General features: G+C 36.1%; 1 protein-coding gene across 1 annotated transcript; it reads left to right on the plus strand.

The window, feature by feature from the left end:
• The first annotated feature begins 13,887 nt into the window (after positions 1–13,887).
• Positions 13,888–17,635, plus strand: RGS2 (regulator of G protein signaling 2). The gene is made up of 5 exons (XM_003767533.4): positions 13,888–14,073; positions 15,166–15,267; positions 15,381–15,442; positions 16,135–16,301; positions 16,758–17,635. The coding sequence occupies exons 1-5, from the start codon at positions 13,958–13,960 to the stop codon at positions 16,950–16,952; spliced, it is 642 nt and encodes a 213-aa protein (XP_003767581.1). The 5' UTR covers positions 13,888–13,957; the 3' UTR covers positions 16,953–17,635.
• Positions 17,636–19,589: the final 1,954 nt, after the last annotated feature.

Consider the following 19,589-nt stretch of genomic DNA (forward strand, 5'->3'; position numbering starts at 1 on the left):
ATTCTCATTTGGGATTTTTCCAAGTTTCTTTTTAGTCTTCTTTCTACTCTCTCCTTTAGCAATTTAACAATGATTTCCTAAATCTTAATTTCCAGCCATGAACTTTCTCCTAAATTCCAGATTTCCACTTCCAATTGCCTTTTGGATATTTCCACCATCTGTCTTGGCAGAATCTCAAACTCAGCATGTTCAAACCTAAACTCAAAATTAATCTCTCTACTACCTCCACCCATCCCCTTTGCAAACCTGTTCTTCTCCTGACTTCTCAACAAACCTTATATTCAACTTTATTTCTTTCTTTTATTCTCTACTCACAATCAGCAAAAATCCTATCAATTTCACTTACACAATATATCTCTATTATTCATCATCTTTCTTAAACTATTATTATCATCTTTTATTTTCTCTTTTTCTCTCCCCTATCCAATCCTACTATAATAATCTTTCTAAAACAGATTATTTGATATCATTTCATCACTCAAAAACATTGAATGGCTCCCCATATCTATTGATTAAAGTCTTAACTCCTTAAACTGGCTTTCAAAGTCCTCCATTAAGTGATCTTTTAAATGTTATCATCTAGTATTCTTTAGTACTCTACATTCCAATTAAACTAGATTATTTTCTGTAATCTGCTATAATTTTTGCCATCTTTTTTTCCCCTTTGTATATGCTGTTTTCTTTTCTTAGTATACCTTCTCTGTCCCCCTCAACCCTGTCTGTAAAGCCCTATGCATCCTTCCAAGTCCAACTGAAAAATCTCTACACTTCCTCTAAGACAAATATCCATTATAGCATTGTCTGATTTACTTTAGTTGTTCAAATCTGTACCTCCTCTGAACTTTAAATTAAATTGTAATTTTTTAAAAAGCTTCTATAAAATCCACTATCTTGAAACACTATTTCTGAGCATGTCCTATTGATATTTGGACTATAATTTGGATTATAATATCCTCAGGTACAAAAAAATGAAACAAACATGTTTTATGAATCTTTGTATGATCAAACTACCCTGCCTGAAAGCTATACTAAGATTCAAGGTGCACTTTCATACATTTATTCAAAACAATGTCTCAAGAGCTCTAACCCGCGTTTTGCTTTTATCAGACCAAACCATATTACATATTCAAAGAAGTAAAAATTTAATAGAATACCAAATAACAGGGAAATTTGCCTCCTCCCTTCACACACTAGTGGTAAGAGAAGGAACATGCACTCAGGGAACACATATGAGGAAAGAATACCCATATCCAGGACAACTCATGTTCTAGGGGACACAGTCCTCTACTGGGAATATTCCTCTCTCTCCAAAGCTGTCCTTTGCTACTCCTCTACAGTTGCTGATGTTAGTGATGGTATCCAAAGGCTATTTTCTCTGCTAACCTGTGCATTGCTCTCTCCACAGAGCTGCTAGAGTCTAGCTATCTTATCTATTATGTTACCTTCTGCTGTTTCTCCACTATATTGCTTTTATGGAGTCTCTTTTTCCCCTCTCAGAGCTGTTTCATGAGATAGGTCATAGCCCAAGTCTATTTGTTTTGTTGTTTGTTTTTTTTTTTTTTTTTGAATCTGATTATAACTGTATCCAGTTAACCAAAAGCCTTAGGTCATTGCTATCTTTTTAAGTGATCATTCCTTTGTTCCTACCTATTCTTTGGATTGGGGCAAGAAAATTCCTTTCAACTCCTATTGTGTCCCTAAAAAATATCACTGAGTCATGTACATAATTCTGGAATTTCTCTTAAGTCAGACTATATAAGTCAGGTGGAACTGTTGACCTTGTCTTGTATTTTTGCAATAGCATGCAAGTCATTGTTATCCATACATCTATATCCCATTCCCTAATGTATGGACTAGATGTTCAATGGATATATTTTGCTAAATAAGTGAATGAAAAAAATACATCAAGAACTTCAAACAACTATCAGATAAACAAATATTGGGAGCTAATTGGTTAATAGAGTCTGCTAATATTTAACGACAAATAAATACATAATATCTAAGCTATCTTCATAGACTATTTTTAAATAAAAATTTAAATATTTTTAAATAAATAAATGTTTTATTAATGCTTTAAAAAATCTTCTTGGTCAATGAGTGTAAACCACTACATAGCATTTCCAATTCCTTTGGTTTTATCTGCTTGCATTTTTGATTTCCTTCTCAGGTTAATTTTACCTTATTTCAAAGTCTGATTCTTCTTATGTAGCAAAATAACTGTATGGACATGTATACATATATTGTATTTAACATATACTATAACATATTTAACATGTATTGGTCTACCTGCCATTTGGGGGAGAGGGTGGGGAAAAGTAGGGGAAAAGTTGGAACAGAAGCTTTTGCAAGGGTCAATGCTGAAAAATTACCCATGCATATATCTTGTAAATAAAAAGATATAATAAAAAAAAAAATCTTCTTGGTCCAGAAGCACCAAGAGAACATTGAACACAGTAACAACAAGATTATGTCATATACAACTGTCATTGGAATTTGCTATTCTCAGTAATTTGATGATTCAAGGCAATTCCATTAGATTTGAGACAGCAAATGACATTGGCATCCAGAAAAAGAACTATGGAGGTTGAATATGGATTGTAGCTTGGTGTTTTCACCTTTCTTTATTTGTTTGCTTTTTTTTTTTTTTTGCATGAATTTTTTCCTTTCCTGGTCTGATTTTTCTTGTACAGCATGACAAATATGGAATTATATTTAAAAGAACTGCATATATGTAACCTATATCAGATTACTTGTTGTCTTGGGGAGGAGGGAGGTAAGGAAGGAAGATAGAAAAATGGAAAACAAATCTTACAAAAATGAATGCTGAAAACTATCCTTACATGTATTTTGAAAACTAAAATACCATTGATTTAAAAAAAAAATCTTCTTGGTAGTATACATACAACTTTTCCTTGTTACAAAGTACAGTTAAGCAAAATAAAAACCCCATTGACTATTTGTTGCATAACAGTAGCTTCAGGTCAGGTAGTGACAAACTCAAGTAACATTTTCCATAATCTAGGTATATAATGTAAAAGTAAAGTTAATCCTTCATTTCAGTACACATATTTAATGTGATTTGAGAGATTCATGAAAAGAGCCTCTCTTTGACGAATATTTCATGCTCCTACAAAGGCATTCTTTTGTGTTAAGGCAATTTTTTTTTTTTTAGCATTTCTGAGTTAAAATGCAAACATGTTACCTAGGAAACAATTCATTAGCCAGTTCTGGCATATTAGTTTGTCAGTTCCCTAGCGCAAAGTAAGAACCAAGAAATGAGATTTAAGGGATCTAAAGAAAAAAAAATGTACTAATTAACAAAGTATTATGGTGAAGAGAAGACTGGAAAAAGCTGTGTGACAGCTTGTCAAGAGAAGATGAGCTCCAATGGTATGCTATAGTAGAGGACACAGAATAACCAGAAAACAGCCCAAAGATATTGAATGCTAGCACAAAGTGAAGGTATCCAAAAATAGCGGGCAAAGGAGCTAAGAAAGGGGGAAAAGGAACACCAATTACATACTATATCTACTTTAAAATGTTGCCTGAAGCCAGTCACAAGATACCATTACCAAGGAGTTCAAGGTACTTAGACATTGTTTCCAAAAGCTTTATGACTTCCTTGTAAGGCAAGAAGCAACTCTAGTTATTTCCATCAAAGATAAAACTCCTAGGCAGATAAAGACTAAGCAATTTGACTAAGGTCATACTGAAAATACAATTTTTAGCTAGGAACAGAATGTAGTTCTCCTAATTTGTAACGCAGTTCTCTAGCCAGCTTCTCCTCTCTGGATAAATAATAAAGACAGGTGAGAAGTTAGTGGTGGGGTTTGCTGTTATTGTTTTTCATCATGCAGTGGTTCATAATCTAGATTCCATAAACTTTAAAAATATATTATATCTCAATTTAATTGTCTTCATTTGTAATACTACATATTTATTTTGTGTACCTAAAAAACATCATTCTAAGAAAAGGTCCATAGACTTCAGACTGCCAAAGAGGTTCATGCAAAAAAAAAAAAAAAAAAAAAAAGACTAAGAATCCTCGAGATAGACCATAGGTTCTCTAAGTGGCATCTGGAGCCTCTGACCATCTATTTTCTTAATTAAAGCCCTTTCAAGTTTAATTCCAGCCTTCCTTTTCACATATTCACTTCATATTATTTCATTCACAACTTAATAGTCTAGCCAAGCTGGACTCAATGCTGATCATGGAGTTTAACACTCTCCCTCCCAGTTAGTGCCTTTACATTGTTTTACTCTCATTTGAGTAGAATATAAGGAGGAATACACTCCCTTCTCCCTTTAGGAATCTTAGAATTCCTAATTTCCTCACATCCTTTTCAGGTGGTAATCTTTTAAAATAATCCTTCTCTCATCCTCACAGTTGATGGTATTGTCTCCCTCCCCAAATTGTCTTGCATTGATTTTTCTGTGTAAATACTAAATAAATACAGTATGTAATAAATAAGCTTGTTTTAATTAAATTTTATTCTTAATTATATTAATTTAATTATGCTAAATTCTTAAAATATGTAAATCATATATGTTGTATTCCTGTCTCTATACCTTTCCACTCCTTAAGTGTAAAGGACTGAATCTCTGAGCAGATACACTTGGATAACCAAGCACTTAAGCCTAATTACCAATTGGACAATACTCTATTAGCATTTGCTTGGAAAATGGCCCTTCCCACCGTTCTGTGCTGGCTCAATCTGTTGGCCCATAGAGAGATTTGGAGGAGGGATTAAAGGGTGTAGTAGGACAAGCAAGGGTGACTCTGGGTGATAGAAGAAAGAGGAGATTCCTGTGTCCACTCTCTCTCCTCTCCCTATGACAAAGAATAAAGAATAAGGACTTTTGCTTATCCTGACTCCGGCTGATTTTAAAGTATCCAGAGTGCTAGCACAGTCTTCACATTTGGTGTCCAATGTGGGGCTGGGGATGGAGGAAAATCTTTTCCTAACATCTGCCCCATTTCAGCCAGAAAAGGTTACTAGTTTAGCTCTTAACAAAGTATGTTCCCTGTTTGTCTATGAAAATACTCACTCAATTCCCTGGTCACGAGAGACTTCTTCAGTGAAAGCAGGGTCCTTGGTTCCATGTTTATGTAATGTTTACAATTTGGAATAACCAAAGAGGAAACATAGTAAAAGCCTGTACGACTTGCCTTCCTTTCCATGCTCCTACACTGCCTCCAGGGAAGAACCCTCATGGTTTGAGACTCAATGAAATTTGGCAAATGGATGTGACCCATTATAAATCTTTTGGTCGTCTGTCTTTTATCCATATTGTGGTAGACACTTTTTCAGGATTCACTTTTGCAATACCAGCAGCAAAAGAGACAGCCTGAGTGGTCACTGAATTCCTCATACAAGCATTTGCCATTATGGGTGTGCCACAAGCAATAAAAACTGATAATGGACCTGCATATACTTCTAAATATTTTGCCACTTTTGTGTACAGTATAAGATTTTATACACCACTGGCATACTTTTTATCCTCAAGGACAGGCAATAGAGGAGAAACAGAGACATTAAGACACACCTCCAAAAACAAAAGAAAGGGGGAACCATAGGTAACCCTAGGGAACTTCTAGCTCTTTATACTATTAACGTCTTGATTTTTGACAAAGATGCACTGGCTCCAGCAGACAGGTTTTATAACCCACTGGAAGAGTAGTGTCCAGTGCGAGTGGCTCCACTATCTTTAGGTAATCACCAGGTGATGTGGAGAGACCCAGAAAGTGGTGACTGGAAGGGACCAAATAGGTTAACTGCTTGGGGAAGAGGGTTTGCTTGTATCTCTACAGGTGGAGAAGAAATCAGATGGGTGCCAACAAGCCATATTCGCCTTGTCCATCGGAAAGACATGGAGCAGCCCCTTGAAACAAAGGAGAAGACACAAGAAACATTGGGTGGTTCCATCGCTGACTGTGCCCACTACTGAAAGAGCATGGCAGTTATGGTGTTTGACTCATGGACATCAAAAATTGTTGGACTTCAAAACCTTCAGGAATCATTGGATTCTCTGAGAAATGATAAGACTGTTGCAGGACTTCAAAATCTGCAGGAATCATTGGATTCCCTAACACATAAAAAGACAGTTGCAGGACTTCAAAAACTTGCGGAGATCATTGGATTCCCTGACACATGAAGCAATGGACAATAAATTGGTTTTGGACTATCTCTTGGTTGCTGAAGAAGGTGTATGTGTGACTGTTGTTTACACACCCTCCTTCTAGGACTTCTGGAAATCTTTTACAACATCATGTTGATTCATATTCTTTGTTATATCACTACTTGCATGTACAATTCATGTTTGTTGCACCATATCAAGCCTGCACTGACTGTGGCGAGAGTCATCACTAATAGCCTTTGCGTCATTGCTATGTGCTTGTGTAATACCTCCTACACTGATGGGTTTGTGCATACCTGTTTCTAATAAGACCCTTCAGTCCAGAAACCCACTAGCAACCCCCACGTCTCTTTGGCGCTTTTCATCTCCCTTTTCCTGAGATGTCAGGGAGGGCATGATCACCTCCCCTTGGGGACTCTCACCTCCTTGAGAAGTCAGGGATGGCATGACCACCTGTGTTCTAAAACAAAAGAAAGCTGGAGATATAAAGGGCTGAATCTCTGAGCAGATGCACTTGGATAATCAAGCACTTAAGGCTAATTACCAATTGGACAATACTCTATTAGCATTGGCTTGGAAAATGGCCCGCCCCAGCATTTTGTGCTGGCTCCATCTGTTGGCCTATAGAGAGATTTGGAGGAGGGATTAAAGGATGGAATAGGACAAGCGAGGGTGACTCCGGGTGGTAGAAGAAAGAGGAGATTCCTGTGTACACTCTCTCTCCTCTCCCTTCAACAAAGAATAAAGATCAAGGACTTTTGCTTATCCTGACTCTGATTTTAAAGTTTCCAGGATGCTAACAAGGTCTTCGCACTTAAGAGCAGGGACTGCTTCATATTGGCTTTGTTTTTCCAACACCTAGTACTGTGCATTGCATATAATAGGTACTCAATAAATGCTTCTTAGATTGTTGAATTAGATTTGGCATTAATATTTAGAATAAGAAAAACAGACATACTTACCTTTCTGTCAAATAATATTTTACAAATTTATGTTTGATTAAAATGAGATAATGCTACATTGTTGGTTCAGTGAAAGTACTGTCCATCAAGGAGTATGCTAGTAAATGTTTAACAACCAGCTTTTTTGGGGGGGATGTATACATGACATACTAAGTTTAATCTGCATTAATAATATTTTCTCCATTGCTTTCTTAAGCCTAGATTGTCAACAAAATAATAAATCAAACTTTGATTTGTATTATTTTCTGAGCTGGCTGAGAAGGCTCCCCAGCCTTCATCCCATTTATTATTATGAGGGATATGGATGTGGGTATTTCAGAAGCAAAAGGGATAGTTAAGTACATTCTTCACAAAACCCTTTGAAGTAGATAGAAAAAGCTTGTTATCATAAGAATGTAACGAGTCAGTCAAAAAGCATTTATTAAACACATTATTTTCAGGCAGTATGCTAAACACTGGATACACAAAGACAATAAAATAGTTCCTTTAATGTTTGGGCTAGCTTTCTGGAGGACCTCAGGATCAGCCCGAGTCCTTGGTTTTAGTGGAGGGGTGAAGGATGCAGGACAACCACCACAAGGCTGGTCAAAGAGAAAATGTCCCAATTCCAGTCCTTTTCAGCCCTTATATACCTTAGTACAATTACATCATTACAGCATACTGAATATGTGTGAACTAGAGAACCATTACATCACCATACTAAGTACTAAGTATATATATATATGAACTAGAGAACCATCATCTCAACAATTCCACTGAGTTAACACCTTGTTCCCAATATACTTCTCCAGAATTCCAGCCCTCTACAAGTTCCTACCCTTATATGGTCCCTGCAAAGATAATAGAGTATTAACAACCTACTTATAAGAAATAAGTGCACTGAAGGCTGTTTATGGGACAAAAACTTATGTTGCATCTCAACTAGTCAGTAGTGATGGTATCACACTGATTAGTGATAAAAACATGATCCTAGAGAAGTGGGTTGAACAGTTCCATACTATTCTCAGCAGACTGCTATTAATCAATGCTGGAGCTACCGACAGGTTTATCTCAAGTTAAAATCAATTACTCCCTAGCTGAAGTTTTAAATTTCATTAGGTTAGTTTTGTATGGTAAGGCAAGGTATTGATTCTATTCCAGCTGAGATTTACATACAAAAGCTGATTGAAATTTTCCAGATTACATGGCAAAAGGAGGTTATGTCTCAGGAATTCAAGGATGACTCCATTTCCTGTCTTTAGAAAGGTGAAGGGAATAGACTGTCCTGTGACAATCATGCGGGGTGGGATTGGAAAGAGGGGACAGAGAGGAGGTCCTCTCTCTTAGTAATTGCTGCCAAGATTCTTGTCAAAATCTTTCTAAATAGGTTGAGATATGTAGAATTAGATGGAAGGTAATCTGAAAAGAAAAGGCACTAATCCCTGAGGAGATGAGGAAAGGCATCCTATAAAAAAGGTAGAATTTGAGCTAGAAGTGGAGTCCAGGGAGACCAAAAGGTCCAGATAAGGAATCAAAATATTCAAAGCATGGAAGCCCTTCAGTGCAAAGACGTGAAAATGGAAAATGGAGTGTGGTGTTTAAGAGATAAACTAAAATTCTAGGAGATAGTGACTTAATTAAGGTTATACAGCTGGTAAGTAGGAGTAATGGTTTCTAAACCAAGTATTCTGTCTTCATACAATTGATCTTGGGATCAAACCACTAACCTCATAGCCTATGAGCCTAAAAAGCCAGTTGTTACTATTTCAAAACCTAGTCCTTCAGAATAGGCAAGAAATTTCATTTAACTTCTGCTTCAATTATGATCCAAGAAGTCATAGTCTCTCACCATATAGGAATCTCTGTCCCTCAGTCTGTAACTGTTGGGAATTGGTTGTACTCAAGTAAACAAATTCAAGAATCAATATGGTATAGTGCAAAAAATAATTCAACTTGAAATCAGGAAAATCCTTTATTTAAATCCAGCCTCTGACACTCACTAAGTCTGATTCCCTGGACAAATCACTATTGTCTTCTTCTTGTGACTAGACTTCTTAACTTCACTATAGGATATTGTAAAATAAATATGATGTCTTCCCACTATTGAAAAATTTAAAAGAGATAATACAATCACAAAGGAATATCAACTGTTCTTAATAAACTATTACCAAAACCTATTCATCAGCATGTATACTTAAGGTGAGCTTCCTCAAAGTAACAATAATAATAATATAACCAGCATTTATATAGCACTATAAGATTTGCAAAAGTGTTACAGATATAATCTCATTTCATCTTCAAAACAACTCTGGGAGATAGGTACAATTATTATTTCTATTTTACAGATAAGGAAATTGAGGCAAAAAGAAATCAAGTGATTTTCCAGGGCTACATAGCTAGTGAAATATAGATGGTAGCTTTGAACTGGTATGGTTTGAACTGGACTTCAGGCCTAGTACTCTATTACTATGCCATCTAGCTGTCTTTATAGAAACACTGAAAACAAGGATTTCCAAAAAGATATTTCCTAAAATTGAGATTTTTGTACAGAGTAAGGCTGAGGAGAACAAGTCTTCTCCAACATAATGGTATCAAATAGGGTTCTTTTAATCTGAATCAAGTGCCTCAATAAAAATGAGTTTACTAACAGACTGAAAAATGCAAAATTTAATATGGCATTAACAGAACATAATAATTATTTCTGAGCTCACCTGATGAGTGGAAGCAGTGTGGAATTCCTGTGACTTCACAAGTTCATTTTATAAGGAGTAATATCAGCTACCACAATACATGATAGAGATTTGAGAGTTTTTGAACTTCCTTAAATAGGCATCATAAGTTCTGGGGTAGTCTTTTTTTTTTCCCTATTTATTCATTTCTTCTAAATATGGTCAATGACTAATATTCTAGCTTTTTCTCATTGAAGCATTCATAAAATAATATTGCAATAGAGCAGAGATTCAGTAACAACCCCATCAGGTTTAAACCCTATTAAAAAAAATTTAGAATAAATTTAGGATTTGGATCTCTATATATTTGGTCAAAAATCACTCCAGTAGGGGGCATGATCATTCCAACAAGAACATGGTCAAATTCTTGAGCTGCTAGACTCGTGCAGTGTTTCTTGCTTATTGTGCAGTGTTTATTATGCATACAGGATGGAAAATATGTGCCATTTTCAAATTAAGTATTCCAAGTTGCTTAAAGTCTAGTCACAAGAAGAAATAAAAATAAGATCAAATGAAGCAGTTTTCTATTTAAGGTCAGTAATAAATACTTTATTTTAATAAATACCATCACTGCATAAATATATTTTAGAGTAGATTCTCTGTCCAATATATTAACTATTAACTATCAAAATTAAATATCCACAATAATCTGACAATCATTTCTAAAATTACAATAGCCATACTCGATTTAATTGTGCTGTAATTAGTGTACATAATTCCTAGAAAAATTCCCTTATGAAATTCTTTGAATATTTTAATGCAATTATGCATATCCTATTTCCTAATCTTATTTGAACTATTGACTTTCCATGAACTCCAGTTCAACTATATCTCCCAAACTTCCAAATTGTGCATATATAAAAAGCTGGAATGGAAGAAGGAACCTATAAAAAAGGGGAGAAGAGATCAAGACACAGAGACCATTTTGCAATATTACAAAAAGAAAGCACACCTCTCTTACTTCCCTAAGTTTCTATGTATCTATACCAAGAGATGAAGGAAAAAGATATTAAATATCTGTGGGTCATCTAACATTTTAGAAGTAAGTCCTTTTCCATAATTACAGAAGAGCCTTATTCTTTCATTATTTAAAATAGGTGAAGTTTTCTGCCCTCGTGGTCCATAGCCATGTATTTTCTCTATCCTTAGAGCTCCAGCTACTGGCCGATGGACATAAGAATAATTATAGTTTACTAAGTTCAACTGCACTTTAATTTTTAAAAAGGTAAGGTTTGCAATCTTGTCAATGCTTTGCTATAACTCTTACAATCAGATTAGATTCTTGATAGGAAAACTACTTGAAAGTACATAGGAAGCAAGGACTTGCGATTCATTGGTCAATAAATATATTTATATATATATATATATCCATTTGTCTTGCAAAGATAACACAGCTGATGCAATTTACCCTGTCATAGCTGTCATGATCCACTGTGTTCTTTTTGTACTGTGTGTGTATCATGGAGGTGGGGTAGGAAGGGGAGGAGAGGGGGAAGTAAAAGGCACCTGAATATTCCACTGTACCATAAAGATGTTCTCTGCAGTCACAAGTTAACTCTTTAGCTCAGAGGATAAAACATCTGATGAGTAGGAAGTAGTTTAAGTTTTTCTCAAATGAACATTGTAACTTCAAAAATTCATTTCACAAATATCAAATAATACTATCATGACAAGATAGACAAAAGTAAAAACTTTTGAGCTTCCTGAGAATAATATTGCTAAATAGGATTATGTTAAATTCTGTAGGTATTGAATTAAGTTATTTGCAAAGAAATGCAAATTATGATATAGTGGAGGTCATTCTTCATTGTCAACACTCTAAAGTATCAGAAAATTTGAGAAAAATAAAATATCCAATATTCATATATAAAATATTTTTTACATCCTAATCCTGCCAAAGGTCAAATGTACAGGAAAACTTTACATTGTATTCCTATACTACTAAAAGTAATGTAGTTAAGTAGTTCCCAAGGTTTCTTCAGGTCCAGGATGACTTTAGGTCTCTCTCTACCTATTCTCAAATTGATCCAGATCAATAAGCACTGAAAAATGGGTTGAACTCTAAACTTGTAACCAGAAGAACTGGATTTGAGATCTGGATCTGCTACTTCTTGGTTTATTGGCCTTAGATAAGTCACTTTATACATCTGCAAAAGGAAGTCAGAACTGCATAATCTTTACAATCAATTTTAGCTTTAACATTCTGTTCCACCAAAAATATACATGAATAAACACTTCCAAGACACCTAAGAGCCGAAATTCCCTACCCATCATTCTCCACAATAAAATATTGAAAGTGGGAGGGGAAAAGAGGGGAATCATGAGCAAAGGATGAACAAAAAAAAAAAAAATCAATAATCTGTCAATGGTTTTCTAGTGTGCCCAATTCTTCATGATACCTTTTGGAGTTTTCTTGGCAAATTTGACAAACGTTTGCCATTTCCTTCTCTAGATCATTTTATAAATGAAGAAACTGAGATAAGCTGGTTGAAGTGACTTGCCCAGGATCATATAGCTAGTAAATGTCTGAGGCTGGATTTGAACTCCAGTCTTTTTAACTCCAGCCTGGTGCTCTACCAATTTCATCGTTTTGCTGACCTATCACTGCTAAACACTTAATAATTTAATAAACATATTAAACATCTACTCTTTAACCAAAGTACGCTTTAGAAATTGTGGATACTTAGCATTAACTGGAAACCAAAAGAGGCAAAAGATAGTCCCTGTCCCCAAAGAGTTTAAAAATCTAACAGGATGGAAGGAAGGGAGCTGACCAAAAAGACTACTAAGGAGGAAGCTTCATCCTTAGAGTTTGTGATTAAACAGAACTGGCTCTGGGTTCAATTCACACTACTTGACCAAATCACAATATCCCTGGACCTCATTTTCAACATTTAATAAGATAGCGTGTTGATCCAGACTACTTTCGAGGTCCCTTTCAGCTCTAGATGAACTCTAGCTTTTAATTACTGTATTCACATAAACTAACATTTGCCTCCCCTTCTTCCTCTTACTTTTTTGTTGGAGCAGTTCCTATTTCCAAACATTGTCTTACATTTGCTGGTCAAACTTCAGTTCTTACTACAATTCTTCTTCGTACAAGTCCCCTTCTCAATTAGATCAGATTTTCCCCTAAAACAAATTGGACACAATAAGTTGGGAGGTCATTCAGCGCAACTGCCTTCACCCGGCTGCCCTGACACAAAAGTGTTAAGGACATCTTGAAGACCTTCTCAGGCCAGTTCCTCAAACAGACCTAAAGAAACTGACTGGGACCAGGAAAGCGTCCAGCTGAGACCTGGGTGAGACTACAGCTGTTCAGAGTCAATCTGGCCGCAGTCGGCCACAGCTGAGCTCCTAACACCCTTTGAATGAGGTGAGACAGTTTTCCCTGAAACTCAGAAGCTAATCAGTTTTAGAAATTAATTTCCTAAGCTCCGAGTCAACCAATTAAACAAAAAGTTATTTAAAAAAAAAAAAAGTTACTGATAGTTCACAAATTAAAGCAATTTTCTCATTTAAAGAACTTTATTTTTCACTTGAAACTCACAATGGAGTGAGTTGTACCAGGACGGGGATGCTAAAGCACAGCTTTCAAACACGATTCTTAGGAAGTGTCTTTTGGCTCATAGGGTGAGGGGGTGGATGGAAGAAAGGGGGTGGGAGCACGCCGAGTCGTGCCCCTACCTCTCTCCCCTTTCTGTATCAAGAACAGACATCGAGCCAGTCGGTCCCATACCCGGGTCCTTTCTTTCCATCCTGGGCGGCTCCAGACTCGTCTGGTGAGCCTCGCAGCACCCACGGAAAAGGTCAGCAGCCGGAGCCACACAGTGAGATCTCTATCTGTTCCCCCCACCGGGCTACGGTTTCCAACTCGGTTTTTGGCACCACTGCGCATGAATCCGAAGGGAGAACGCACGTCAGCACTGTCCTCAGTTCAATCCCCAAACCAGGGTGGCGGGGACAACAGAGGCGGGCGCTGACATTTCTTTTGTTCCCCTTCCTCCCCAGCAAATCCGCACGGCCCGGGGGCGGAGTCGAAACTGGACGCCCTCGCCTGCCCCAGGCTCCGCGACTTATAAAGCCGCAGCAGCGCCGGGAGGAGCCCGAAGAGGCGAGTGTCTCCAAGCCAGCCCGTGGATCTGTATCATGCAAAGTGTTATGTTCTTGACTTTCCAACCCAACTGCGGCTCGGGCTCCATGGAGAAAACTGCCAGCGGCTACCCAATGGGCGAGGAGAAGAGAGAAAAGATGAAGCGGACCATGTAAGTACCGACTCCCCGTTCTCATTCCTTCTCCTTCTATGGGATTTCTTGAAAGAGACCCTGCTGGACGTCTGGAACCTTTCTTTCTGATTAGAAAAGCATAGTCAGAGGTCACTTTATGATAGGTAATTTCTTTTTAAAGTCAGTCCCCATAAAAGGAAGCTACAGTAAGATTGTAAAGATTTGCGGCTTTATTTTTTCACGGTTTTTAGGGGGTGTCATTAAGAATAAAATTGGATGCATCCAACATACGGACATTTCTTGATTTTCAAAAGAATAAATCATGCTCCCTCTCCTTCTTTAAACAAAAAGTAGCCTGAGAATCCTGCCTTTGCATCTTTGTTATCTCCCCAAATCTGAAGCTCTGCCCAACTTCTTTCTTGTTTCTTGGATATGTATGCTCTGATTAATTCCAACAGGTAGGGGGTTTAGGCATTTACTTGCTAAGTGAATAGCAAAATAAACCCACTAAGTTATAAAGCTAGGAGATCTATTTCTTTGGCTTCTCTCTTAGAAAGTATCGAAACTTTGCCAGACTCCTTGTCTGAAAGGAGTAATTTAGAATTGCTTTTAAGAGCTGTTGCATAAACTTTCCACATAGAGCTTTATACAAAGCCTTCAATTTTTTTAAGAGAAAGAGGAAACTAATTAGAATCTTATCTGACTCATTTCAGAGTCACTGAAGTAGATTTCACCAGATGATTAAAAATTGCCCAGAGTTGTCATAGCGTTGCAGAAACTAAAATTTCACATTGGCCAAAAGGAAAACCTGTCTCATTCACCACTTTATAGAATGACAAAGTTTCTCAATCATTGAAGCAGCCTTTACCTTAATTATTTAACGAGCCAGTTCAGATTATTTAAGATAAATATTATTAGTACCGCATTCGTATGTGGAATAAAAATTGACACAAAGTAACAAAGATTCATTTCACTTATACTATTTAGCTTTTTAATTTGGTGAGGTCTTATTTGTTTTTCTGTTGCTTAAGATTATGCTTCTGATATTAAAAGAACTACTTGGTAAAATGTTAGCAGCTATTATAATAAAGCATCATTCATTACTCATTGGATATAATTCTTTCCATTTAGCATAAAAGACTGGAAGACCCGTTTAAGTTACTTCCTACAAAACTCATCTACACCTGGGAAGCCAAAAGTCAACAAAAAAGGCAAACAACAAGCTTTTATTAAGTAAGTTAAGAGATCCCAAACTTAACTGTAGAGTGTTGGGTGATACATATTTTGTCTTTTCTTTGAAGCAGAAGAAATTCATTCTTTTTAAATGTATGCATTCATTTTTGCAGACCTTCTCCTGAAGAAGCACAGCTGTGGTCAGAAACTTTCGATGAGCTCCTGGCCAATAAATGTAAGTAAATATTTTAAACTCAATCTTAATTGATTTTAAAGGCTACCTAGGTGAATCTATGGATTATAAATTAGATTTATTTATTTTTAGAAGTTGGACATAGCAATTGTTTTGCAATGTCAAGTTTTATAATATAAGCAAGGTTTTCATTCCTCCCCTCTCCCCCCATTTATGAGGAAGCTCTCCTTTTGTGCATTCAAAGAACTATCCTTATGGTTTGGTTTGCTTTGCTTTTTACTAATCACTAGAACTGTGTGTATTTTTATGGCTCCAGTAAAATATTCTCAGGTGGGAAGAGAAGAGTCAGCCTGATAGATTACTACAAGTGCATTTGTTCACAGAGTTGAGTCAACTTTTCCATTGCGAACAATGTTTTCAAAGGGTTTAGTTCCCAGAGGATTTATGGTTCCACTAGAAATATTTCTTTTCCCTTAATAGCATAGTTTTTACTTTTACATATTTCAGAATATGTAAATGCTCTGGAATGACAATGTACCAACCTTAAGAAATTTACCTGCTGGCATTTAAACTATGAAATTTAGAGCTTTACAAATTTGAATAAATTCTGGCAAGTTGCCATAACATAGAAAGGCATGTATTCAAGTCTAAGTTTGTTGAAAAGATAAACACCAGGAAGGAATGTAAGACATTCTTTTATTTTAATACATTCTGAATATTTCTCTTCTCTCTAGATGGTCTTGCTGCATTTAGGGCTTTTTTGAAATCTGAGTTTTGTGAAGAAAACATAGAATTCTGGCTGGCCTGTGAAGACTTCAAAAAAACCAAGTCTCCACAGAAATTGACCTCAAAGGCCCGGAAAATTTATACTGACTTCATAGAAAAGGAGGCTCCAAAAGAGGTAATAATACTTCATCTTGTCAAAATTTTGAAAACATCAAGTTCTTAAGAGAATTCTAGTGAAAAGAAGGGCAAATATCTTTTTTGTTCATTTGTTTGTTTTAATGGGGCAAAGGTGTTTTTTTTTTTTTTTTATGCCAACAAAACTTTCCATAGGGTATAGTCCTTGATATTTTTGGTGACACATTTGCTGCCATCATTATATCCTTTTGAAATGTATTAACTGCTTTCCATACAATAATCTTTCTTCAACTGATCATTGAAATATTGTCCCCAGTTTTTACAAATAATGAAACTGGCTCTGAGAATTTGGAATGACCCACAATTACAAATCTAGGAAGTATCAGAACTGAACTATTCTGAATTCATGTCTAGTATTTTATTTTGTTCTGAAATTTAGTTATTCAATATTAATTTGATGTGCTGAAACTTAAACTATTTTCCATTCCTATTTCAGATAAATATAGACTTTCAAACTAAAATCATGATTGCTCAGAATATCGAGGAGGCTACAACTGGTTGCTTCACCACAGCCCAGAAAAGAGTCTACAGTTTGATGGAAAACAATTCCTACCCCAGATTTTTGGAGTCTGAATTTTATCAGGACTTATGTAAAAATCCACAGATTACTAGAGCACCTCAGGCTACATGAATGAGCATGGGAAATGAAGTAGATCAACAGAACATTTGACTTTTTCTGGCTAAGGAGGAAGGCCTGTGGCCTATGAAACCTAATAAAAACTGATGGTCTAAAAGACAAGCATCAAAATGAGTCTGGGTATTCAGGAAACTTCACCCAGAAATATTGACTCTGCAAGTTAAATTGTATGATGAATAACTATGACAACAATGGCATAGGAGATGTGTTTCCGACTGTCTTGCAAGTGTTGTGTATAAAAGACAGTGAATCCATTGTCTAAGAGCTATGTATTTTTAATTCACGCTGGAGAAGTCAACGTTCCAGAGCAGTTCTAAGGCTATTCCTCTGAAAGTTTATTTTTTTTAATCAAATAGACCTGGGGGAGATCATATGTAGTCTTGATTAAATGGCTATATATCTTTTCCTAAATTAATCCATGTTACCACTAAGTGTCTGATTGAAAGGTTTACTAGTGTACAAAGAGGTATGAAAGTCCAAATGAATGAGTCATTTGTGTTACTGTCCCTCATTATGGGGGAAAAGTGGTCCATGTACATGTTGTCATGTGTTATAGGTTAAGGTTGTGTAGAACACTACCATGTTCATGAATGCTAAAAAACGTCTTGAAGGCAGCTAAAACTTCAATGAAGTGGTCTTTGAATACTTGTTTTTAATAAATTTATTTTGATATTTATGACCGTGTTCTCTGTTTGTTCCATCTGTTACCCTTTGGAGAAGTCCTTTATGCGCTTGGACCAAAGATATGGTGCCTCCTAGAATTCATAAAGATTAAAATTAGAAAGACCCAAAGGAATGAATGACATGCATGAATCCAGGTGTATTATTTCATCCTAGAATGAAAACTCCCTGCACTGGTGCACATGAACAACTTTATAGTCTTAGAAAGTTGCCTAAGACATTAGAAGGTCAAGAAACTTTCCTGTCTTCTCCTATTCACATATTATGTACCAACAGAAACCTAAATTCAGTTCTTCCTAATTTCACTGACCTTCTATCCACTCTGCCATGATGCCTCTTTCTTTGGAGGTAACTATAGAAAATATTTGAAGTTTCACAATTGTTAGGAATAAATAGTGCTGTTTACCCATTGAGACATTAATAAAAGCAGAATATGTGAACAAGAAAAACATCCTTAATTTTTTCCATCCTAGTCTGAGCAGGTTATGAACTCATTAGCTAAGTTAGAGATTGAAAACTTATGTGCAACATGAAATTTAGTATTTTTTAAAAAACATTAAGAAGTGACATAAAAAACCCAAAATATTTGAAGTTCCTGAACAATCAAGTCTTTATGTATCAGACACTGTGTTATATATTAAGGAAAAAAGAAAAAGTCAGTTGCTGCCTCAAAGAATTTACATTTTATCAGGGGAGATAACATGTACACATTTGAGCACATAAAAACATTTATAAAATATATGCAAGATAATGGGTGGGAGAAGCCACTAGCATCTGAGAACATCAGCAAAGAACTCCTTAGGTAGAAGACAACTTTTGAACTGTCTGATGGAGGCAGGTTCCTTTTTATAAAAGACCCATAATTCAACTAGTATTGTGATGCCTCTCCTGGAAAAAATATTATTGACTTTTTTCTCTCAGTCTGTGATTTACATCTGTAAAAGACCCCAGAGAGCAAAAACACCATTGAGATTTATTGGGGAAGAGGAAAAGGAGGAAAGGAAGGAAGGATATCAGACTTGTGATTGTGTCAGTGTGGGGAACTCCAGGGAATTCTTCTGCTAGTACAGATCACCAACTTGTCTCTAAGTTAGGGTGTTAAGGAGTTGCCTGGGAGCATAGAGAAGTTAATTGGCATGCTAACAATTATCTAATATATGCTAGAAGCAGGTATTGAAATCATTTCTTCCTGAGTTCTTGTATGATCCCCTATTCTCTTCCATTGCAAGTCAGGATAATGCATGGTTCTTAAAAGTAAGGGCTAGGAAAGAACTCTGAGAGCATATTGTCTATTCCCCTATGTTTTAAAAACAAGGAAAGAAATCCAGAAGTGACTTACCCAAGAAAAGTAACTAGCTGTCTGATCCATTTCCAGGTCTCTTTCTATTATTCTACCCTATGTGCAGATAACTTCCAAATCTATGTTCTTAGTCTAACATCAATCTCTCCTCTGCACCAAACCTACCTACATAGTTGCAGCATCTACTTTAAACTCATAACTCATCTTCCTACCACTTCTCATTCCAATGCTGCTTTTTGTTTTTTTGTTTTTTGAATAGGATTATCATCTTCCCAGGTTGGAACCCTTGGATTCATCTTTAATTTTCCCCTCCCTCTCAAGTCAGCTTCCAGCTACTAATAATTATAGTGCAAAAATATGTTTTCCATCCTCTCCTCCACGGACACTGTCAGCACTATCACTTAGGCCTTCATTGCTTTTTGCCCTATTATAAAAAATATAATCAAGGCTTTTCCCTCTAGACTTTGCCTTCTCCAGTTAATCCTTCCCACAAATGGAAAATAAAAAAGAATTCTTCCTAAATGCACACATCTGACTTTGCCATATGCCATTAAAAAAGCTCTAATATCCTACAATTTTAGGGTCAAATACAAACTCCTTATACAGTACTCATATTTAAATAAGTCTCCATCTTCCTTTTCACTTTTCAT

This window comes from Sarcophilus harrisii, chromosome 4 (assembly GCF_902635505.1).
Source record: "Sarcophilus harrisii chromosome 4, mSarHar1.11, whole genome shotgun sequence".
NCBI classification, from domain to species: Eukaryota; Metazoa; Chordata; class Mammalia; order Dasyuromorphia; family Dasyuridae; genus Sarcophilus; species Sarcophilus harrisii.

Coding starts and splice junctions, on each gene's coding strand:
- RGS2 (XM_003767533.4), top strand. CDS start 13,958: ATGCAAAGTGTTATGTTCTTGACTTTCCAACCCAACTGCGGCTCGGGC. Junction 15,443..16,134: donor TGAGCTCCTGGCCAATAAAT/GTAAGTAAATAT, acceptor TCTTCTCTCTAG/ATGGTCTTGCTGCATTTAGG. Junction 16,302..16,757: donor AAAAGGAGGCTCCAAAAGAG/GTAATAATACTT, acceptor TTCCTATTTCAG/ATAAATATAGACTTTCAAAC.